We start from the raw sequence: 26,141 nt of genomic DNA on the forward strand, positions 1-26,141 counted from the left end.
CTTACGCACACCAGCGTTGGGCTCACCGGCGATCTCGATGACTTCTCTTTCTTCCTTGTGACATGACTGGAGATGACGGGGGAGCTTGGCCTGGGGTACATCGCAGTAAAAGCAGAAGTGTTTCTTGTCCCATTTCCTGCAGCCAACCTCATTACTGGTTTGCATTACGGTCACACCACAGTTCTGCTGGACGTCAGACGTGTCATCACTTGGAGCAACAGATGACGTAGGCCCTACTGCTGGAACCGGTGGGACGAATCAGCCATACTGTCCAAACGTCTCCACTTATGGTGAGCAGGTCAGCTGGCAAGAAAAACAAATTGAACATTATTTTCGTTAAGCCGCTTGTCTTCTTTTTAATTTGGTATGGGACTGGTGGTGGTGGTGGGTGGTGGGGGGGGGGGGGACAGGTCTCGGGGCTCCCAAGAGCCCACATCCACCCAAAAACCCTCACCCTGAACTAACACTTTAAACACAATTAGGCCTAGAACCACCACATATGGACGACAGAAAAGTCTTCACTTGCGGCTGGAAAAATGTGTTGAAGGAACCTGTTCAACTGGATTATGTGATTGAGCTTTTCGGACTGCATACGTATACCTATTCCACTGGCACATTCACTCGAACAGCGGTGCAAGATCTACATTAGCCTATCGACAAAATTGGGGGGGGGGGGGGGTGGGGAGCAACCCAACTTTAACCACGCTCTAAACTAATAGCATGGTTACTATAGCCAGCAACTGGGGGCCCATGTATTTAATGATGTAGTAAACCGTACCAAGATGGGGTCTGGTTCATGCTCAACATTCTACTTCAAATGAAATCGTTTTTTACTCACCATATTTTTCCACTAGAAGAACACCTACATCTCAGAACGGCTACAGAAGTCCACAGGCGTGATGGCAAGGTGACGCTATGATGCTTTTCGACAGTTTGGAGGCTTTTATATTTGTTGGGGGTTATGCGTCCCCGGCACTTGGCGACGTTTATTGTGCTCACCAATGCGGATCGGACAGGGTAGCAAGAGAGCTAGGGAGGGCGCTATTCCATCCAGGGATGCGCCGAAACTGTCCATTTCGAGCGGGTGTTTTTAAACACCCGGCGTGTTAAATGCGTACACCGAGGACGGCTTCCAAATGCCTTGAAATTTCGCTGACCCTCATAAATGCTCACTGCGGCCTCAAATTTCACCTTATTGCGAACTGAGGACGTCCTCGATTTACAATCCGACCTCGATTCGTGACTGTGTTAATACATAGAAGAGCTCCGTCTGCACCTTTCACAAGTACATGCGTGGTTCACATACCTGTACAATGTACATGTACGTGGAAGGGTGTGTCCGGAGCGACTTGCAACCGCAGCATTGGTGTGTGTGCACCAATGTACATGTAAATAACGCACAAACCGAACCACCCGTGTGCTTTGAACTGAGCAAACGAGCTGCCTTAGTTTATGACAACGCTAGTAGAAGAACCAACCTGCCTTTGAAACTATTGCAAAGATTCTTTGATTCCCTGAAAACGCAGTTGTTTACTTGATCATGATCAACCAACTCTGAAATCGGTCTACCAAACTTAAGCTAAGCACGATATGTTTTCAAAGTATAAATAAGAAATTCATCCTTTGCTTGAGAATAAGCAATCTTTAAGAGTAACATATTTCTGTCGAGTGGACGTTCAACAGAACCTTGGCGTCATCACACAGACGGTACGCATGCATGAGTAGAGTTTTGCGATCATTTGAAAAAGATCGCCATGTTCGTGAAACTACATTTAGAATTCCATTCATAACACGTGAGTCATAAAAACCCTGAGACATTTTTCAGACGTAAGGATTTCTGTAGGCCAAATAAACTTGTTTGTAAGACAAATAGGCCTACCCGAAAACGTGTTCAGCTTCATGTGAGTTCAGTCAGCCATTGAAAGTACACAGGCCAATCGGGAATACATAAACTCTTAGATTAGACACCAGCCATATCAAACATATATCGCTTTATAAATCTCTCTGAAAAAAGAAATCGAAAAACGTCTGTGTAAATTCGTGTCCGTCATCAACGGGCTCATATATATGTGCACGACAGATCGAAGAAGACCGCAGTATATAGACATGAACCTAACAGATGGGCAAGCAAACATCGTGACTGACCCCCTGACTGTATACAGAAACACACCCACTGGAGCGAAAGGCACATATCAGCCGAGCAGACAGGAACACAAACATGTTCACGGAATAAAAGATTCATGACTATTCAAACAGAGGGAGGACACACGATCAACACATGATTTGAATCTTTCATTAAACCCCAGCTCGGAACGGTCGAAATAGAAAGAAGTGCCGGCCTTCAGCCTACATACATGGACATCTTTTCAGCAAAGAAGCAGTTATTTTAACCAGATCCTGTAGAAAGTAGGCCTGCCTCTCTGTGCAAAATAATACTGAGACACTTAATTTAGCACTGGCCGGCGGGAAACAGGCGTGTTTCGAGTTGAATCAAAATCCACACAACAGAATTGACCGACAATTTGGCGCGAAGAAAAGCATATGAAATCCAAGCCGGAATATCGACGGCAAAGTGCGGTGCGACCTGGCGTTCGCCGTATATTGGGTTTCCCGTACTTAAGAACCAGGTTCTGTTACCAATTCCTTCTAGGGTATTTGTGGAGCCGCACAAGGTCGTATCGCTTATCACTGATTATCCTTGCAAAGCTCGGAAGTCTGTTTTCATGGAAATGATTTTCTTCAATGTTTCAGTTTCACAATAAGCCTCGGGATGTTTCACTTTATTACCCGGGGAAGCGGAAGAGACCACAGCGCGCCCATCGCTCCGGCGTGAACTCGACTTGTTTTGCGTCTGACGTCACTTGACACGACCTATTTTGGTCACGGGTCTTTTGACCAAGCATCTATCATCATCACGGATGTTTAGAACGCAGAGCCTTCTTCATGCTTCATATGGCGCTGATTCGTTTGTATATTGCAAATCATCAACAAACTCTGCGGACGTCATGAAATATGCCTTCCATTACAGAGACTGTAAGATAAGTTTTTTGCCTTGAATCTACCCAACAACTGCTGTCACATGCGAACTATTGTGGCTATTTTTGGGCTGTTTTATGATCCTTTTTATTAACCATACGAGATGTATGGACTTATTTGTACATTTGAGAAGGTGGCCGTGATGAGGTTTTAGAGTCTTCGGTGCCTTTCTGGACTTGTTTAATAAAATAGCAAGATCCAAACTCAACTTTGGCCAACCCAGTTTTTTTTTATATCATACTTTATTTTGCCTACAGGTGTTTAGTTACAGTTTTCATATTGAAGTCCACCACTGAGGAGAGTACACAGACGGAACAAACGATGTTTTTATGTCTTCGTTGGTCAGTCTCGTGTCCTCGGCAGTGCCTGTGCTTTTCCTATTGCGGGAACTGTAGAAAACACAATGCCGGGTCCTCGGTGGTATAGTAAAACACAACTACATGAATATCGTCGATCGTTTACAAACGCGGCGTCGGGGATTTTACTGTCTTAGTGTGTGCTCATGGCTTGTGAGTAGTGTTGCCGAAGCTTACTGTAAGCAAGACCTTTACAAAAAAAAAAAAGAAAAAGAAAAAAAAAAGATCTTCACATGTCTTTGTCATCAACTATAAATATCTCTTGTATCCCCTGCTCATACTGGAATGCTCAGTAGTCGAGTATATAGTTTGAGAGGTCTGTGCTGGGAGAAGGTCGTAGGCTTGTGTCATCAAACAAGCATGATTGAGAAAAGGTCTTAGGTAACACAAACGTGCAACACTTATTACGCGTTGTTTACGCTTAAAAAATGAAACAATTCATCCAAAAGTTAAATTTGATCTGATCATTTAATTATGGAAATTACGTACACCAAAGCACGCCTTTAAAGTCCCTGTTTCTATAATGAGGTTTGACGATTACTCGGGATTCCATGCCACTATCAAAATTAGCTGCTATTTTAGATCGCAGAGTCTCTCGGGTATGGCGTGCGTAGTTAACATTTAATCGCAGAATAGAGATAATAAAGATACCCCTATTCCTAATAGAGATATCTCTATACCTAATAGAGAATAGAAATATCTCTATTAAGTTTCCGCTTCCGAGTTCAGCGGGTTGCTCTCGACGTTTTGTGTTGTCTATTATCTTGAGGGGCTTTGATCGTGTCTCAGTACTTGTACTCTCGTGGTTGTTTACATTTGGAAACGTTACACAACCCTCTGCCCTGTTAAATTTTGTATGTTACGTTACAATGACCTTTCTATTGACCCAGTGTGCGGGACTGGAAACACAATAGAGATATCTCTATTATAACAGGACATATAAAAGAGATATCTCTATTCCTAATAGAGATATCTCTATTATAACAGGACATACAAAAGAGATATCTCTATTCCTAATAGAGATATCTCTATTATAACAGGACATATAAAAGAGATATCTCTATTCCTAATAGAAATATCTCTATTATAACAGGACATACAAAGAGATATCTCCATTAACAATACAGATAACTCTAATAGAGACATCTCTATTCCTAGTAGAGATATCTCTATCTTTAACAGAGATATCTCTTTTAAGAATAGAAATATCTGCATACTCGATTAAATGTTAACTTTGCGCGCCATACTCGGGTGTGTTTTCAGGATTTTACAGCTCTTGCGATTAGTGAGGGGGCGTCGGTAGTGATGACCCACGCAGTGATGGCGTCGACCTGTAGGTTGAGTGACAGATCTTAAATGAGATTTTCTTTAATGCGGCTCGTGGATTACTGCAGTCCAAGACTAATTGGGGTAGAATTGGCTTGTCTAAATTGAGTCTCATTACTTGGCGTTTGTGCTTGCGTAATCTCCAATGAGCGAACAGTCTACCAAAGGTCAAATCATTCTTCAGCTTTTGAAAGACGAGTTACCCTATAAAGCATGTGCTTGTATAATGAAATGTCAGAGGCAGTATCGGTAGGCGTGTAGCAGCGTGCAAAATCCCAGACCAGAAAACCTAATATATCCTGGTTCATAGTTTGGGAACTTCCTATACTCAATGTGATCTAGGCCCAACTTTCTGACTTTGGTTTTTGTAATTGAAACCTCTGAGCAGAACATTTTGCGCTTGAGGTTTGCTTATATCACAAAGTGGCGCAATATTTTTCATGCTTCAACCTTCCATGAACCATAAAATTACGATGTACTATGTAAAATTGTCACGACACCGAGACTATACACGGAAAAAATCCTTATAGTCTCTTTGCACTTGGTAGTCGGTAGCCATTCCTTTTCTCATGGTGTGGAACCACTGAAAAACTGTGAAGTGCAATCCCGTAGAAATGAAAATTAGAGTCTATTTTCATAAGGATGTCTTCAGCTGCCTGCGTACCTACTAAGGCCTTGATAATGCCTTGAAAAGGTTGGTAACCTTAATAATACCGTGGCACTGTTTCTCAGATCGATAACTCCAGTTCGCCGTGACGTCATCTTAACTCATTTTCTGACTAAAATTTTCACAAAAACTGAATGCGTTTCCCAAAACATACTGTTTGTCTCTTCAGCCTTTTATAAAGACGCACATTCTCCATCCTCAGAAATCCCTGCTGTCTTTAAGTTTTAAATTCCCTACTGAAAATCTCCCATCGACAGACGTGACAAATCAGTCGCCATCTTTGGTATTCTTTTTCGTCTGGATCGTGCATCGCCTTTGGGTGCTTTTCAAAATACGTGCCGTCAATAATTTATGTTTATCACATGACATGTCTCATTTTAGAGGAAAAGAATGATACTTGAATGAAATAAATCAAACGCTCCCAGAGACAAATTTCCCGGTTTCCAAGTCGAGAAGGACCCCCTTATCACCAGACTTCTGCAGTTGTGTGTTCAGATTCCCTCAGTGCGCTTCGTCTCCTATCCCGTTAATTTACCACATCTGCAACCTGGAGTATCGCACTGTGCAAATTTGGCTGCAAGCTCTCCAGGTAATTGCACGCATTTTTTCTTCGCTCCCAAAATCATACTCCGCGGGATTTGATTGCCTACGTATTCGCCGTGCCGCGAGACATCATCTAGATGTTTTTTTTACCCCCCTGTCCTTTCCCTGTGGACAGTCGCAATGGTAAGTTCCTGGGTAACGCAATGTGGCAAGAAGATTTTGCAGGCACCAGCGCATGACACGAGCCCATTAGGTCTTGGAAGCGCAGGAACTAAAGGCGATAAATAGGCACATAGGGGACTACCACTTGATGGCCTAACGATATGAGTCATGCTGTCTCTCCGTGAGATGCCATTAGTCTCCAAATATCTTTAATTGAAAAGAAAACAACATTTACGGTTAACGCAGCCTAATGGTCATTCCAATCATGTCGAGGATTTAAAGGTACTGCGCTGGTAATTCTGCCTTAATCATGGTACGGGAATATTTGAAACCTCCACCGTCGTCGCTATCCGCTGCATTTCATCCTACAAAGTGACATGTCGCACAGCCATTTACGAGACAGGGTTGCTCCACGCATGCGCAGTTGCATGAAATTTACAAGTGCACAGAAGGCTTAACGAAAATGGCGGTGTCCGTTATGTGACGTCACATCTGCCATGACTCAAACAAGTAAAAAGGAGCTAGTTTGAGTTCAATACATGGGTCATGCAGTCAAAATCACACTGACCACGAAAATCCACCGAGGGCCTTCTTTCCTGAAATTGCGCGCACGATTAGCCCTCATAAATAATCTACTGGAAGGTAACATACCTCTTTAAGTTGACCTTTCTCCTGTGGTGTTGCATTGAGCCAATTAGGTCCTTATTAAGCTTACCTCCTCGCGAGGTGCTGAATTTGTCAGAAAATTCTATCTCAACCCTTCTTAAAAAGTGCTCCACTTTGAACAATTATAGTTAACTCCTTTTATTTTCTCACATTGAAACCTTGAAAATGAAGGGTGTACATAATAATCCGCTTTATACTTATGTAAAGGATGCTGCCGCTAAGGTGGTTTATATTTAGAGCTTAGCAAACATACCGCTACCTAATATGTTCCAAACCACCACTGAGCTACAGCTTACTATAAATTAAAATATATTAAGAACACTTTAATTACGGTTTCCCTCTCTACATCATAATCAAATATCGTCTAGGTATCCACAGATAATTCTCACGAATTACATGGAAGGGTCTGCCGCACACGACAGATACGAACTACCATGCATACTCAATTGCTGGTGTTTAGTGTGGAAGTATCTATAAAAGACATCGGAATTAACGACAGTTCATGTTTTATTTATATCAAAGTTTAAAAGCTGATTTTCCAGCGAGCGCCATGGGGGGGGGGGGAGCCCGTCGTGTCTAGGCCCGGCCTTGATTAATGGACGAGTATTTCGTATAAGCCATTCGACGTGACTAATCACCCGGATCGCACACGGCCGGAACTGCTCGACCCGATAACATTCCTCGCCTTTGCAGTGGGAGCAGAAGTTACCACGATACGCTCACTGCTACATTTTGCGCGATGCTAGACCATTCGAGAAGTCGTCGAAGAAGTTGCTTGTGCCACGACCAGGTTTTTTTATACACAACTTGTAACTTTCGCGCATGCGTGATGGAGGCACGGACGACAATCGGTGGTGAAAGGGGGGACATGACCCCCACTTTTTTGACGTGGAGGGGGGATACTTACTATATCAATAATATTGTCCCCCCCCCCCCACTTTCCAAACCAGATTGACGCCCTTGGATGGAGGGTGAGGCAGGCGCCCTGACGAAAAATCCACCTTTTTATCATGGCCACCTTCGTTTCTTCACGACGCATGCGCACTGTCATTTGTTACTTCCAGTTTTTTTGTCAATATTTAAGTGTAAGATAATTGATATTCTTGATCTTGATGTGGCTAAGCTTATAAGACAAACTATTCCTGAATGACCCCAGACGCGCTTAGTTTTGGCATGTGCTGTTGGTCATTCTGCATTGTGCATGAAGTAAACCACTCAGAGTTTTAGGGAACAGACATGGCTTCAACGCAAATAGAAGAACCAGCGTATAACAGCCTGTCTAGGTACTGTAGCAGTCTTTGCTACTCACGTCTAGCCAATATTATCGATGTACCCATTCACATTTTTCGCTGCAGTGAATTAGAACTTGTTCAGTTTGCACGCAGGCGGTGCGCGCGCGCGAAATTCCTCCTTGACCAATAAACAGTAGTCAATTGCCGAAGTACGCGCGTACCCTCAGGCTGAGACAGCTGCGTGAGTGTCAATGGCACCTCAGAATGGCGTCTCGTCGTTTTTGTCTGTACTATGAACAAAAACGGTAAATAAATATTTCGTATGAAAAAGAGAGTTACCAAACCATCCAATGATAAAAGCAAAAGATATTGTTTAAGTCCCTGCAGCTTATATCTCCGTATACCATCATCGGTCGGAAAGTATTAAATATTGTTCAGCGAGTATTTTTGTTTGTCCACTGCAGCCAGACATTATAATGATTATACTGGTTATAGCGAACATTTCCCATGTTTGTTACTGCCGATTTGGCGACTTCGTTTCAGTGAAATCCAGTTAAATATATGGCTCAAAACGTCCAAATGGCTACCGTACAGCGTCACCGTATTCTGACAAAGTGAAGCGAGGAAAATTTGTAATTATTCGGCGAATCTATTCCACTGATCAGGCGCCCTGTCCCAAGTGAACCGGTTTGTATTACCAAAGAGAACAATGCCACAGGATTGGAGCAAGTCGTGTTCTGCGGTAGCGCACGTGTCAGCTCTTTGTTCCACGCTGCTGCTCAACATCCCACCCACACTTACCGCCGTCGTTATTATCCCCAGCGGACGAATGAAGACACGACACGGCACAATCGCCATCACGGTTGACTGATGCGCGCGTTATCACTACGCTGCGAAACGGTCATGCACCCGTCTCCCCTTGTGTCGCTCCACACAGCCAGCTGCAGACTCCGTCGCTCGCACCATAGGCTGGTATGGCTTAAAGAGATTGTCAAGATTTGGGCCCATTTCGTTTGTTAGTGTCAGGAGCTCCTGATGTGGAAAGCTCACAAGGCGACGCGGAAATGAGAATTCCAATTCGCTACGCTGGAGAACAGGTGTATGGATTAACCATTGCGCTCGGAGAGACATGATTGCAGACTGCACAAACCTTGAACTCATCATGAAACAACGGCATCTTGTGATGGTGGAATGATACCAAACATCAGGGAACACTAAGTGAGATATAGGCCCAATGGAGACTGTAGAGAGCTGGAATACCGAGACCATGGATATTGAGCAGGAGTACACCAACTTGACTGAGGGCTGCGATGTGCGAGAAAACTCCTTAGGGGTCGCAGTTGCCATTTCCTTCTTGTACGGAGTAGTGCTTGTCTTGGCACTCATTGGTAATATCATGGTCATTGTGATTGTCTATATTCGTCCCAAGATGCGTAGTGCATCTAACGTCAACCTGATCAACTTGGCCTTTGCTGATCTGTGCTGCTGTGTCAGCTTGCCTTTTTCGCTGGTTAGCGAGATCAAAGGCTCCTGGATATTCGGTGATGTCGCCTGCGTTCTAGTCGCTTTCTTAACACTCTGGGCGTGCACTGTCATTGTCGTGATCTTGCTCAATATAGCCATCTATAGATACTTCGTAATATCCCGGGCCAGAAGTGAAATTGTAAAGGTGTTACGTAAACGCACGGTTCGTATCAATGTCATGATATGGCCGTTGTCTGCTATATTCAGTGCGCCGCCCATCGTTGGCTGGGGTAGGTATCGTGCCTGCGTGGGTCTGCCTAGCTGCTTTTTGGATCTGCCGAGCAGCCGTTCTTACGTCGTTTTCTTCGTCCTGTTCTCCACCATCATACCGTCCGTCCTCATGATTTTCTGCTACGCCCGGATTTGTGCCACGGTGCGGAATAGCTCCAAACGAGTCAAGAACACAGCACACGCCTTGTTCCGCGCATCCACCATCTTGACAGAGAGCGTAGTAGCGGAGTCCGGGGAGACACGGAGAAGTCGTTGTTCTCTACGAGACGTGGAGTTCCTACCTCTCCCTGTCAGATCTCCACGGGGTTCGGACTCGGGCATCATACAGGCTTCCCGCTCTGAGAAGCGCCTGTCTATAGTCTCTTACACGTCCGTCATTGCCAACATGAGACCAGAGGAGCTCCGATTGGGTAAGTCTCTCTTCCTGGTCTTCGTGGCGTATCTTCTGTTCTGGCTTCCAGTTGTCAGCGTCATGTTAGTAGGATCCTTCCTCAGTTCAGATCCCGTGCACGGTCTATGGGTGGCCATGCAGATCTGTATGTACATCCATGCAGCAGTCAACCCGTTTGTGTACGGGCTACTCACCGACCCGTTCCGTAGTGTGATCAACACCGCGATGTCGTGGGGTACCAAGACCAAGCCTGGCGTCAGGGACAATGACTTGAAAAGGCCTTCGATTGCCACCATGGACCGTCTGAACGTGGAGAGTGACACCTACATGGACAGGAGTAACAGTGATAGCAAGAACTGTGAGCGTATCAACCTGAAGAGATTGTCCATTCCGGAAAGTTGTCATCAAGCCCGTTTGTCACTGTCAGCTTCGTCATTTTAGCGTTTCTCTCTGAGTTTTTCAAATTGGGACGTAACTTCCCCCATACAATCTCCAGCGTCTGTGTTTTTCTAAGGTGGCTTTTTAACGTTAAGATTCATGATTGTAGTCTACTTTGTTCCTGAGGTACGACACTTTTATTCTACATTCTTCATGGTTAAGAATCGTATTTGATCTCTTTAAAAGGGCAAGAAACGGGGTATAGTGTTGGGTCACCATTATCTCTGTCTGTCTACAGAACTTATACTGTTCTATTTGACAGGCTTATTTTTGTGTAGCCACAATAAATAAAGATAAAACGGCATATGATGGAAATTGGCCACGTTAGACGCTCTCATTTCGTTTAGTGGTGTAGATGAAAAAACATAAAAATAAATGTGACATTAATATGAAAACTTTCCATCAAAACTATGATCTTTAAGAATAAGAAATAATTGGTGAGTTTATATGTCGACAGTGTAGCGGGCATATTGATGAGTAATAAGTTCCATTTGAAATGTTGAATAACGACAAAATAAAGCAATTAAAGAACAATTTCAGCTTAAACATTAACGGCGTTGCAACGGATAGTGAATCGGCTGTGGCAGTTGAACATTTCCCAACTGTAGTCATCTCGTGATTTGTGTTGACAGATATCATGCAAGTCAACGGATGACATCGACATCAAAACATACCACATCCAAGCAGATGACATGGTCATCACCAATTGATCGAACAATTATCTGCAATGATGTTTACCTCAGCCATGCTTATTTGACCATGCCTGGAAGATGCGGTGTTGTCATTTTCATTCTCTACAAGTCTATTTTGAGACATCTAATGTTCATTAGGCACATAACCAAATGTATCGTCAGTTGCTGAGTGTACAAGCGATCACCTGTTTTTCAACCTCGATAATGATAATGTCACAGTGTGTACAGTTGAAAGATGAGGCACGTGTTTTCGTGTTGATGAATTTCCAGTGAGTTATTACACAGAAAGTTGCACTCTGAGTCGGTTCGGCTGAAGTTAAATCAATACGGAAGCCAGTCCCACCGCACAGACAATTCATCTGCTTTTTTCATTACTCGCTCCCCGTAAAATAACGATAAAGACCGATAGATTGTGCAGACTGAGGGATTATTTGTAACCCGACATTTTCGGTGAGATGCTCGTGAGATATCCACTAATATTATCTACTCGTATTACACGTGATGGCATCCCCAGGTTTTACGTTTACAAATTATTGCTTTGAGAAAACCCGTAGTTTTTAGGCGTTTTAAATCCTTATGTAATCCATTTTGAATTTCGCGTACTCTGTTTCCAAGTTTTACAAGGATGTTTGTTATTACAAATCCATTCATTTCTCTGATTGGTAGATAGGTAGGCACTATATTGGGAAGATCATGAGTCGAAATTAATTGTTGTGAAAGATTGCAGTCATTAAAATTACCCCTGGAATGATAAATCCTCTAAACCTTTCATTGCTGTAAAGACACATTCCTCTTTGCAAAATAAAGACTTGAAGAAATATTTATTCCTGAAACATTATGTATCAAAGTGTGAATTGATATAGACCCAACCGAATGCATTACAACTCACCATTAGTACTTTCTAGTTATATGCCTTTACCAAATCATGGAGAGTAGAAGAAGAAGCTGTCAGCCGATGCATCTTCGTCTCCTAGCACAGAGCCGGTTATTAGCCGTAATAATTGCATTGATTTCGCCTTATATTTGAAATCAGGCACCCATATAATTTACGATTTCCGAAAATATGACGGTTCAAAACCTCTAAATTATCTTTTTCAAGATGTGCATGCATTTTTTGATTTATACAGAAATGTAATTTCAAGACCTTGCTTTTCATTTTTTTTGCGACAAACTGGAATTAATCGTAAGATTATGAAATATCAACTTATGTGGGCCTTCCTAAACCTGTGAATATTCCATTATACAGATTGAAAAAGCAGGAACGAGACAATCGTGATTGTGAAATCTAGACAGGAAAGTCTAGAAATTAACCAAATCTCTTGTGATTGAAATAATCGTCGTCGCAGTAATTCTAAAAACAACCTTGAGGCAATGTAAATAATTCCACGAAGTGCCTGTATATGCGTCTTCATTTTGATTTTGTTTCCAATTACGTCAAGAAAGTAAACCAATCCTAGAATCTCAGAAAAAAGGAGAAATAGTAACTCTGGTTTGTTTAATTTTTCCCAAAGGGTCACAAATGTTAAAAAATCTTAGGTTGAAACTGAGAGTTAAATTCAGTATAGAGTGTTTGATCTGTCAGTTCTCTCATAGTGTTAATCTGAACACAAAACCAGAATATATGTCATTTTTACGAATTGTGTAATTGGCTTAAATATTGGTGTTAAAATCCAACATTTTTTAAAATGTTTCCCAGCGAGTACAAGGTTGTGTTTAGTTTGTGGAATATTGTATGAAGCCATTTTTGTATTAATAATAAGGGAATATTTTGTTTCACGTGGTTCCCACACTGTGTGAATTATCTTGAGCACTTGGCCAAAATTCGACACAAATGATGTATACCGTAATATATATCCTGCATGGCGACTCTTTGGGAGAAGGATTTTTGAGCGAAAAATTAGACGATGCTGAAAAAAGATGCCGTGCTTGAATAACCCATAATTATTCTGTGATGCTTGAGACATTCGGCACAGTTTGGTAAACAACCGATGATGTGTTGGGACACAAGGGATAGCCATGCACATGTATGAGGAAGTAAAATGAAAAGAAATAGGCAGCCGAATTTACGAGAGAAAGGATGTAATGGCGTGAGAAAGTGGAAGTGTAATGATTACACGAAGGATGAAAAACGCACGGAGAGGAAGAAGTAGGGAGCGAAGAAAAAATGATGATTAAAGTTGGAATGCTGTAACTCCTGTGGCTTTTCTTTGGAAGGCGAGAATGCACGAGGTCCCGTGAAAGTGATTAGCATTTTGACACTCCCGAGAATCGATTCAGGTTGTCGTACACGGGGGAGGGATGTGGTGATTGAAGATTGTTGGTTCTGCTGATGTGGAACATGATGAATATGCTGTATAAAATGAGGAGGCCGGGAAACAGCATTACACTATAAACATAAATTATTGAAACAAGTGGAAGTTTCCAAAAGTATACAATATCGCGTGTAACGCTTATATAATGGTGTCTGTGGTCATTTTACAATGCATAACAATGTTGTCGTAAAGATAAGAAGCGCTTCGGAACATGTCTTCTGAAATATGTGAAAATAAATGCTTTTACAGGTTGGACAAAGCTTCTTTCGGTTGAGACTGGTAAAAACGGCAATGTGAAGTGTATAAATGGTGCATCTGTAAGATGTAACTGTATAAAGTCTTGTTTATTCACTTGGACCATGAATTACCAGGTGCAAATGTGGATACATTTCTGGTACTGAACAGTTCGGCCCGTGCTCTAACATCCAAAAGGCATCTATGCAAGGGCTTACGCCTAATGCGATGTATGCCTATGAAACTTGACGAATTTAATCTTGAACACGTACACCCGGGGTACTTGGCACAACCATCGTGGCAACATAATATTATTATATAAGGAAATTCTTTATTGTTGTCAGAGTGACAGCTCTGTCCTGCCCGCGTTACAAAGGCGTTTTAGAGCATATATGCTATAGTAGCTTCCGTTTGTTATGGGGATGGTTTCCAATGTCAGAAATTTTTCAATTATGCATTATGCTAATCTAATTTTAGAAAGGCTTCATGGACGAGCGATGCAGTCAATAACTAGATGATTTATTGGTCTGCATGAATGTGTATAAATTGTACCTATAACCTACGAAACATACTTTTGTTGTGAGTGCTGAATGTTTTGAGTAAAGTTGCATGGATAACAAGCCCCCACACTTGGGTTTAACTGTTGACGATTTTAAACTCCAGCGTAGAATTATGAGTCAGTGAACTGAATCATTTTACAGGTCAATGGTAAATTGAAGTATATCTCGAACGAGTGACATAAATGAATTTTTATTCCCTAAATGCTGAATCACAAATATAAAGAACACAGAAAAGGAAGAATTTAGAGGAAAAACAAGTCTCGGTCAAACGTTGACGCTGAATTTCCTCATGGATCGTAGTTAATTATTGTTTTCTTGTAGACGATGTCACCGGAAGGCACCCTAGTCGCGAGATCTCGTGGGAATCGGCGGAGCGAGCCCAAGGCGATCCAGTGGGCGCGGCGCTGTTTGCACAACTAAAGAAAGAAAAACAGGGACGCGGTTTTTCCCCGATTAAAATATATCCTTTGCAGTTATCTTAAATAAATGGGGACTGTTTGGAGCGTAAATATTGGGGTTGTGGATTTCGAGTGGTCTTCAAACTGTGATCTGCATAATTAGCACGTGGATTAAACTTAGGCTTATGTGGGTTCTCCATCTGCCTTCGAACTTCGGAGAAAACCCTAAAGAAAGTCAGATGGAATTATCAATACATAAGATATTTCCACGTAAGAGATGTTATTCATACAATTTTAGCAGTTCATCCTCCACTCTGCGTCGAACTGTACCTCATTGAAACGCCCGTTAAAATGTCCATCTTCTGCAGTTGGCAGCGAACGCAAACATCGTCAACGTTGTGTGATGATAGCTAACCTGTCGCCCTGTTTATTTTCAGCTAGATTCGAGCTCCCAGTGTATATATTCACAAGGTGAGGCTCTACATTTCTCCCTTGTTACAAGATGCCTATGATTTCATTAGCCATGCAGAGAGCCCACCAGTTCAGAGTGGAAACACTATTTTCCTTTAGTAGTGCGCATGGCTTTAGTGCAGCTAATAAGAGCTTCGAGTCAGGCATTTGCGAATCTAATTCAATCCCTGCAGTCGAATTGATGAGCGCGTTGATTTCATCTCGTCAGGAAGTCGACGGAGAAATACCGACGATGAACCGTCTCTTGACGTACGCGGAAGTAAAATATAAACGACTCCAACAGTATCCCTCTGCAGGTAGTCGATAGGATATAGGTTGTTTGGCAGTATACAGTCTCTGATGACAAAGACTGACTGGATCTTTGTGCCGCTTTCGATTACACTGTCCTCTCTTCTCAGCGGGGATTTAAATTTAAATCTCAGGTAAACTCGAAAAGGAAGTTCAAATCAAGGAAGAGGACAAAAGTAGCCTTAATTCCAACCAACTCCACCCAAAATATCAGAGCGTAACTTATTGAGAACGTGTAGAGTTCGGGTTGTGGGAAATTGTCCCTTACTCCCATACATTTGTTGCAATGTTTCTCCTGTTCCACCCTTTTGAAATTGCCGGAACCAATTATCATGAAACAGTTGACTGATATCTAACTAAAAGATGTAATTTGATGAGCTTGGAACGACGGAGCACCTACGTGTCATCTATCATTCACACCTCTCTGTTCTTTTATCGAATGGAGTCCTACACGCACAAGCCAATCACATGCAGTTGCAAAACAGTTTTTCTTGACATACACATCGATTCAGCGAGATTATTTCCCGTTTTAGCACACTTCATCGTTTATTATGATTTTGAATCATTTATTTATAAATCGATTTTTTAAATTATATTTTCAACATTGGTTTATTCTCACACACGCAAGCCTGTGGGCGATCACTCCCTCTATCATACACACCAAAAAAGAAAAATCAAGTCGACACACCATCGCGCTGGCTAAGTTGCTCGTGTAAACGGAGCCTTCAACGCACAATGACCTGACTCCTGTGACTGACATGCTAAATCAACTGATGGCTGATTTTAAGAATACCAAGTGGTATTATATTGGTGGCCATTCATTCACGGTCATTGCATTTTGTAAGCCGTCAAGTACAGCGCCCGGGATGAGAACGGGCTGGGCGGGAAAGGCGCCTAACGGGAAGTGACTGTCCAGACGGCCCGCTTGGATCCGGAGAAGTTTCAGTGGTAATCAACCCCGGCGAATCTCTCAATTAGTTTGCGACAGGACCGTGCCCTCCCAATCGCTTCCTGAATTACGTCAGACCAATTGAGGGAGCTTGGCAATTTACTCCAGAAAGGGTGAACTGCGGTTACCTTACTAGAATAGACTTCATTCGAGTCGGTCATGTTGGCACGAGCACGACCATGAAAACCTTAATTTCTACACATAGGAAACTTTTGCGATATGTAATCCTGATAATGCTTTATCTATTTAGATTTATATTCCCTGTTTGCACATTCCTAACAGCAGTCACGTCCTGTTTATTGACCAGAATATGGTTTGGCAATCATATTACAGTGTATTGTTTGGACTTATTTCATTGTCTATTTTGACTCGCTGCACGATTTACTTGGAATTCAGCATAACTACTTAACGGTTACTTGCAGTGCACTACCGAAGCTAATTTCATCAATGGCAAGACGTAATAACCTTTTCTGACGTCATTGTCAGTGTTGCCTGTCTACTCATATATTTTTGGATTTGTAAGCAGCATGACCTTGTGAGTTGAATTCCTTATCAAAACAGACAGTGCAGAAGTGTATGCCACGCAGCGAGGTCCTCATAGAGATAATTTTCCTCATTTTAATCAAGGCACTGTCATTGAACAACCGAAATTTGAAGATGTCGTGACAAACGGTGATTTTTTCGTTGGTATATCGTGCAGGATGTAATTATTAGTTACAATGATCAAAATACCAAACAAATGAATAACAGTGGCAAAATTTCATATATTCTGGATAATGGCAATATTGCCCCTTTACACTCAACACAGTGTTCGTTTACTTAATGAATCATTTGGAGTGTTACGCAAATTATACTCAATGGAAAACACAGAGTATGCAATGTGGAATATTTCACATATGTAAGTATGCAATTCCTTGATTGGAAGACAGATGAGGAGGGGGGGTGGCTGGTTGCTACCAAGAAGAACGCTTATGTGTGAGCGGTAATCCACAGTGACAATTTTGGCGGGAACATTGAGAATCTTGCGGTCGCCTCAGGCGTGTAAGATGGGAGGCGGGTTCCCAGCGGTAACCGAACGCCATAAAAGGATAAGCTAGCGGGTACCAACCATACCAAGAAATCCCAGGCCTCATTGACAAAGACTCGGTGCTCCTGGAATAGATGAGTGGCATCAATATTGAAATCCTCTCCGCTTCATTTTCGAAGAATTTAGCAGTCAATTTTTTTCTTTTTTATGTTCGCACGTGGCTTTGTAATGAACTAGTGGCGACTGCAAGTTGGAAAACATGTCATGCCGATAAAGGAAAACAAACTGTCGCCGTAGACTGTGTTTTCGAGTGATTGTCCAGAACTGCAGCATTTCAAGGATGATGTTTACAGGATTTTGCTAGCTATGTAGAGCTGGAATGGAGATATAATAACGCTGACAAGTAATCCAAATGTTACCTTCGAATATAAGCTATCAATCCTCTCGGGGAAATATGTAACGAAGTTCCGAAGGAAGACATTTCCAAGCTTAGTCACCTGCCCCGACTCCACATTCAAGTCAAAATCGATCTATAATCTAATATTTCGACTCCCGCCATTTCGCCTCGTGGAGCTTTTAGACGCCAAACCTTCCTTCGGCTCTAGAATCAACATAACCGTCTCAGCTGCTGGTTGAATGTGACTCCATCTCCGCTGGCATTCAGCGCAAAATAGGCCAATACTTAAACAACTTGTGATGTGTATGAAAAAGAATTACTAATTCGTATCTTCGATAAAAAACAGCCAAAATTATCAGTGAGCCAAACGATGTGCCTCCGTTGTTGCAAAGTTAAGGGCTTGTAAAACTATCCAACGCCATTCCTTTTGTCAAATAAAGCATGTTCATCCCTTACTAGCTGAAAAGAGAGACGAACCAATTCCAAGACAGACTCTTAATTGCCATGCATCGGGCTTACGTAAAACAGAAGAGGTGGATTAACTTCTGCGCCATTTTTAAATTCACCTTTTTGTAATGCAATATTATGTCAACTATTTACATAGCGCATCATTTCCCGTACTTTTTGTAACGTATAAGCTAAAAGCTTACAAGACGGAAGCTGGCATCGTTTATACTGGGGAAGGGAAAAACCATTTTCATATTGTTTTAAGAAGGTGCCCCGTAAAAGAACGTGAAAAGGATTGCAAGTAGACTAGCAACTGGGCTCCTCTTAAGTAGGATGCTGATCTCTTTTATCAACTGTCACCCGTGGAAACTAAACCGAGAAAACGGTTATCCCAAACCTGCTATTGGATGTGAATTTTGAAATTCAAAGTAGGCCTATCATTAAAAAAACACACCTCCTCTTGACACGCGTACAGCAAACCCCACCCACTACTGTGCGCCTGTAACTGTCAATTATCAGGTTAGTTAAGGCACGGACCTTATTCTGTTTATATTGCAGAGAAGGATTGCACTTAATTTTCGATGACATCAAAATTGCTGTGGCCGAGGACTCTCAAATCTTAATTGGACTTAAGCCGCTCCTTCGACGCGGTGAACTCCACAAAGGTCATCTTGTCTGAGAACTCGCCCGCCTCCGTATTGCTCACTATGTTGTTTTGAAATTGAAGTCACACTCTTCTTTTAGAATTAACTAGGACAACATGAAATCTGCAAGCTCGAGCTGTCAATAATGGGCACACAATTAAACATATACGCAGTACCACCAATTTGCATCGTATACTGGCGATTGCAAAGGTGTCAGTTCTACCAGCGCCATAGCCCTAAAACACAACAGAATTGTGAATTCGAGAGAACAGATAAAATTTACATGATTTACATGGCCATTCTGGATCAAGCTTACAATTTTAGCAGCGCGCTCGCAACAACTGAATGGATCCACAGCCATGACGGAAGGGGAGAAAAGGGAGCCTTGGGGCTTATGTCTATGTAGGAAAAAATGAGTATCCTCTTCCTTATCGTGACCTTCAACGTAAAGCCGGGATGAACCGCCATGGGTCCTCAACCAAGGAACAAATACGGAAATGTATTTAGATGGCAGTAGCAAGAAAATTTAGTATGGAATGCAGAAGTCTTTGCTTCTGGGATTAGGATAAAATTTCAGGTAAATTTTTAATATCCATTCTTTAAACGGACAGTATCGTCCAAACAAGGATACGTTTATGAAACCTTGTAATAACATAAACTTTGATGTCCAGATGTGCGTTCTTACGTAAGTAATTTAAAGTCAAATTTATGATATAGGTGTGTGGAACTTCAACTCCGTGATATTGCGCATTCAGTCTGTGTGCTTGAGAGACCCTTAAACATGTTTACTCTACAGACGATTAATCTCTATTGCTGTCAGTTTGGCCAAGAGGCGCCGACCAGAGTCCGGCTTCGTGACCGACGAGATGCAAGTTTGACGGTAATTATTTAACCCAGATAATGATGTATCCATGTTACTGAAACAGGCTACCTCATTTTGTTGTTGATTTCTGGAATCTCATGACTGGTGGGGGTTAACAAACAGATACGCCCACTATTCCAAACCTAACACCGTCCATACCATGCAGTTTTAAAGGCCGTTGACCTTAGAAATAGGCCTATATTAATTTTTTTCAAGAATTAACGACGTGAATATAGTAAGGAACTCATATTACCTCTTGATAAGCGTTGTGACCCGCAAAATCTGTGTTCAAGATGAACAGAACTTATTCGGGGAAGTCATTTTATCTTGTTCCTTGAATCTATCATATTCAATGTAATCTGATAGAGTGCTTCGAGACTCTACGGGTTCCAACCCTCAGCTTAAATTTGTTAACATGTGGCTAAAAATATTTAGATACAATCTTTCACAAATTTTGAATTTACTCAAAACAAAAAATGGCCTGAAGTTGTACGAAATTTTATATTTTACTCTCAGGTCACCCAAATAAAAAAAAGTTTAACTTCACTTTCAACTCAAGATGGCAGACGCATGAATACTGTCGATACTGTCTCGTACCTTGTGGCCTTGTACTTTGTAGACGTATACCAAAACACTTCGCCAATGTGGATGGATGTTAATTATGGTATAAACCTAACATAGTAGTGTTTTAGCATTCAATCGACAGTATAATCTGCCGCCTTTAAATGACTTTTATTAATATTTTTTAAAATCATACATAGGCCTAATTCCATCTAACATTTTGTTCTGGCCAACCCAGTAATATCCCATCAAATTGAATAAAAGTGCAGCACAAAATTGGATCAAGCTGTGAACATTTTGGGTAAAAAGTAACCAAGAAATAGTAATGACGTGCTAATCTGGACAGTTGTTGTCTTTGTGGAGGGGATGCATGGGCGGTGATACCAACTGGACGGAGTGGCAGATTTTCAAATTTACACCTCCTGACCAAACTTTTCTTCAACAGTGTTTGACCGAAGTAACCGTTGGTATCAGTCTGGTGTTGGCCAACATTTATACCCAGACTGTTAAATTCATATCAATGTAACACCATAGTGTTTTTTTTTTACGGTTTTGACTGTTTCAGACGTTTGCATACGTAAGAGGAGGGTGTTGGTTCGAATCCAGTCGGAGGACGCTTGTTAATTTTCCCCACTAGCATTTAGACTGGACGATGACTACGGTACTCAATTCGTCACCCCAGGGAAGAGTAAACGAAGGTTTCAAATCTTTATTGATCTGAGGCAAAATTTCTCATGAATGAAAACAAATCAAAACAATAGGTAATTCACGATATGTAAAAGAACTTCAAACGACTATTTTGCAGCCGCTTCAATCTCTTTTTGTTGAGGTTGTGCTGGTTTTGACAAAAATAAAGGAAGAAGGAGAAAAAAGCCAGACATTCCGTTGACTGAGACTACAGGCACTCCATTTGAAGTGTTTACGTCGTTCCGTCTAATTTTGGCACAGCGAATAAAAAAAGAAAAGAAAATCTAGCCTGGTTTTTGCGGGTCTTTTTTCTCTGTTATAAATTGGAATGAGCACAGACGTGACCTATTTCCATCGACTTAATTTCATTACTTAAAACATAATGTGCTTCCCATTTTCTGCTATAATCATGAGGAATAAATTCCCGTGCGTAGGCCGAAGTGTGTCTGGCAAACCAAAATGAATACTGACACCAGACAACTACTTTACAAGGCGAGCCCTATGCCGGAAAAACCCAACATTTTCGTTGAATTCGAAATTTAACCTCACAATGCTAAATTTTCTACCAAATGTTGCATTTTAAAAGTATTGATATATACGATTCTTCTTTAGTGTCTATTTTTAAGTATTTTTCCCCAGAAATTCGAATGAATATATAAAAATAATACACAGTTTCTATCATATATCAGCAATTAAAACCAAAATGCGCGTTTATAGTGGTACATTTTTCTGCTTTATAGTGCGAGCTTGATTAAAAATATGCAGTCTATACAATGTATGTTTTAAATCAAAGGGACAGGCTTTTAACGACCTTTCTGCGAAGCGTAGTCAAGGTAGTCCTTAGGGGAAAACCGTCTGCCGATCATAATTTATCAACACTACTGTCGTCTGATATTCGCAGAAATTCAGTTTGATTGCTGCTGAAATCTCAAATGTCTTCTCGTATTGTAAACTCAAATATTATAATTGGCAACAGAAAATGTATTTCAACGGGAGTCAGAATTATAGCTTATCAATTACAGAGTATTTGAGTAATTTATCACTTTTCATTTTAACAAAGATTTGCCTATTTATGAGGCAGGGTTTGATGTCATCAGAAGCAGAAACCTTGGTGTTAGTTTTAATTACGGGTTATTTTTGACCTTACACCGACTTATATTCATAAACACTGCATGTCAATGCATGTCCGAGAGCATATGAAAAATTCACAAGCTTATTCGGGTGGGATTCGAACCTTCGACCTTCTTCTTACTAGTGCAGACGTCTTAACCACTCAACTACCGAGCTTGCCAGGGTCAGCTGGCTGGTCCGGGTCAGATGAAGCAGCAGGTAACCTTGGTGTTACATTTATTTCGGCAACTAGAAATTGCCAGTAACTTACATATTTTGCCGTTATAAATATTTGTTCACTTTGGTTGTTTTAGTTCATGACAGCAGGCCAGTTAGCGTAGTTTACCCAGAAATTGTAATAAGCAGAGTTTGGGTTCACGATTTGAACCGAAAACTTGAGAAGTGTTTTCCTGTAATGACATCCCAGCTACAGAGCTGTCGTATCCATTTGTCAGGAAAGTACAGCAAAAACAAACCGACCGAACTGGACAGAACCGGACTGAACCGAACAGAACTGAGCCAAAACAACATTGAGTATACTGTGAGCATAAAAGTGAAAATAAAGCTAACGAAATGGATTTTTTGGGGGCACACTTTTCCTTATGGAGATCTCAGGTATTTTCAAAATACAACTACATATGTTATTTGTTGTAAATTGAAAAAAAAAACAATTAGTGAGTTCACCGCTGAAACACTTGTTTGTTGATGAAATTTAATAGAAGGCACCTATCTTCATGTATTGGAACAAAAGAGAGTTTTCGTTTGTGTTTTTGAAAGAGAGAGAGCGCTGAGCATAGGATGGGGTCACATCAGTAAGATTTGAAGCTTTGCATGGTGTTTGAGGAAGTGTAGGAGGCTTTCGGATGCACCGTGTAAAACGAAGTCTCTTTTATGAAAGAGGAGTGGTTCTGAAAGGCACAAGTGAGTCGAAACTGTAAATATACCGTGCTGATGACGAAAAGGTTTTGGCATGTACGCGAAAGTCCTCACAATCTGTATCACGGTGTAACGTGAGATCTAGTCCCCAACCCCGATTTTCTCGAATGACCACAGTAATGAAGCCCGCCTGTCCTGAGAAAACCACGCCTCTTTTTCGCCGTTTTCGAGCCTCTCAACCAACCAAAAGGCTGGATCTAGCGCAAATTCAGCCTCATTTGCGTAATTTGAGGAGCCGGGGTGTTTATTAAGTTGGGGACGCACTGACCAGGGCCAAACAGCCGGTCTGGGAAAGGGCAACGGGGTCATCCCCCCGACATAAAGGAGCCAACAACTCTTTTTGTGAAAAATAACAAAACACGATATTTGTGTCGACTTAATTGCTCTTCTTCAGACAGATCATATAAGCTGGGATAAAAAATTTCCAAATTTTTGGCTCAAGCCTAAAAAGACCCAATATTGACCGCTTGTGAAAAAAATGGTTCTGATTTCGCCCTTGACCACAGCCAAGGGATTTTTGGATTGTTGTCATATATCCCTTCCCTTTGCCCCACTGGCCTGCCAAAGATGATTATTTAATTCTGATGTAGTCCAAATGAGCGGAATGGTAAAAAAGGAAGAATAAAAGCCACGGACAGGACCAGACAACGGGCTTGTATTCCTAAACAAAACTGGGGCCTTATTACTTTGTTTGCAATGGACTACGGGCATCATGGTGATGGTGCTCCGGACCTTTCTTTTGTTTATAAATCTTGACCAACATCTGGGCCAACGTTTGTAGAAAATTTAACTTTGGTTGGCAAACTCTTTTGCCTCACATCCTCAGTGGAGCAGTTTGCATTTCGGTATTTATTTTTTTTTAAATTTTCGTGGGATTCACAGATATTTTTCTGAATTACCTTTTTGGTTATGCACTAACGAGCAATTATAATTTGAATTTTTTCATCAGAGGTGATAGGCACTATTCATTTTATTGTTCATTCCTTTCTACGCTCAGGCTCCCAGATTTTGATATGGCCGATTCTACATCTTTTTAGGTGTGGTCACCGTTGAATCGTACTTTCTTCCAAACTTTATTGCTCTACCATACAAAACTCAACCAAGCTAAACCCTGATGGCGCTGTTGAACCCTCGTCTACTCGTGAAAGCTATACTTGAAAGCACCTTCAGGAGGTTCATTTCTGCAACTTTATCAAACCAACACAGCGCCAGCCGCAGTTTCAGTCAATATTTTGTCTGGAAAAAATGGACAGAAACAGCGCCGCCTCGTGACAGAATGAAGCAAGGTGGCAACTTGTTTTCAACGACAGGAAAGATTACGACCTCGTGAACAGTGAGGCTGTATCTGAATCGATACGGCCGGAAATTAACCACGAGTCAGTTGTAGCCGCCGCGGCCAGTTACCATACAGTCGTGTGTAATTTTCGGCCGTAGCCAAGTAATTCGATGTCAGCCTAGGTTTCTCGTATTTTTTTATCAAAGGTAGGAACACCATTTCCAAATATAAATCTCTCATCCCAATCACCCCCCAAATGGTTGCCAATCTCTGGGCCCCGGTCTTACTGTAGCCCAGCACCGCTTTGCGAAATTACTGTAAACTGATATTTGGGAATTTTCGTAAAAGATATCCCCAAGATAAAAGTTGTGGGTCCGAAATGATATATAATTAGCAGAATTATGTCTCCACTCAGTGCAGTACAGCACAACACTTATAATTCAAAGTTTGCTAGGACGTGTAATTTTAAAGTTTGAGTGTTTTGTACCCGACACAAAATAAAACAAGTGTTAGACAATTTGTGTACCAAATGCAGGAAGTGCCATTGTTAAAGAATGCGAATTTCAAGCCATTTAAGTTCACATTATGATGAGGAGTCAAGTGCAATTCTCAGTTTATGCCTCACTAGAATTGAGGATTATTGATGAAGATTTGGAAAGTTTTATTCATGATCTAGATAAGAAGAAATAGCGTAAAGACAGGCCATCTATTAAGGAGGTCCGCTTAAATTATTAGTTTAAGGACGCCAAGGCAAAGGAAAACGGGCAGGAAGAGTCCAAATGTAACTGTTGTATTAAGGCGCATAAGTAGGTTTCGTGTCCTTTGCGTACATACACGATGCCTTCATGCGTTTCACTTTCGCGGACATAAAAATTGACTCCATTGACATAACGCATGTGTGCGTTGCGTTTGACCATCAAAATTGCCCCAGGAGCGATTTTGACGGATACGCAACGCTTGGAGCTGGTGTTGACACATAGGGAAAGACGCCTGCAGGCCTACACTGTAAAAACATTGGTCAAAAAGTTGGGTAAAACTCAGTTATCCAGATGTTGGTCGTTTTTAGTAAAAATGTTGGTCATTTTCCCCAAGAGATCTTGCCCAACAGTTGGACACCTTGTGCCACGTGCTTGATCCATTTTGGATGGGGAGGGGGTTCTTTCGCAAAATGATGGGGTTTGTGTAATTTCCCTTCCCTCCAACAGCGTGTAAAAAGTACCAATACACATAGCCTAGCAAAAGTAATAGCGCCCTCTTGTGTTTTCACCAGGTGCAGTTTAAAAAAGCGTGCTTGGAGCACGTACGTATATGTTTCACTCCTCTTCGACGTGTGGAAGTCAACGACTTCGACCGTGCGCGGCGGTTACTTGACCGGACCCTCGTGAAACATACGGAAGTATCCTTAGCAACTTGCCAATCCTCTGTTGAGCCTTCTCGTTTTGAAGACTTCGTTTGCACAAAGCTTATTAACAAATGATCACATTGAAACTCTTTGCTTGTACTCTAGACGGCTAAAACGGAATAAAACACCACAAAATTTTGAAAAGAAATGCTACATAAATATGAAATTTAGCCTCAGAGTGGTTACTAAGATGATAAACTATTTCCATTTTCGTAAGGCCGTAAGATTATGCGGGATAAACGGAATCGGTGCTGAGTTAGGTTGATATGCAAACGCGTCCGGTCGAGAAGAGAAAAAAAATCTAGCAGAAAACCGT

At 41.6% G+C, this 26,141-nt stretch overlaps 1 protein-coding gene across 1 annotated transcript; it reads left to right on the forward strand.

Moving 5' to 3' along the window:
* Positions 1–1,287: 1,287 nt before the first annotated feature.
* On the forward strand, positions 1,288–14,381 carry LOC110989652 (alpha-1A adrenergic receptor-like). The gene has a single exon (XM_022254197.2). The coding sequence runs from the start codon at positions 9,223–9,225 to the stop codon at positions 10,573–10,575; it is 1,353 nt and encodes a 450-aa protein (XP_022109889.2). The 5' UTR covers positions 1,288–9,222; the 3' UTR covers positions 10,576–14,381.
* Positions 14,382–26,141: the final 11,760 nt, after the last annotated feature.

This window comes from Acanthaster planci, linkage group LG08 (assembly GCF_054643075.1).
Source record: "Acanthaster planci isolate LZ-2023a linkage group LG08, COTS_SCS, whole genome shotgun sequence".
NCBI lineage: Eukaryota > Metazoa > Echinodermata > Asteroidea > Valvatida > Acanthasteridae > Acanthaster > Acanthaster planci.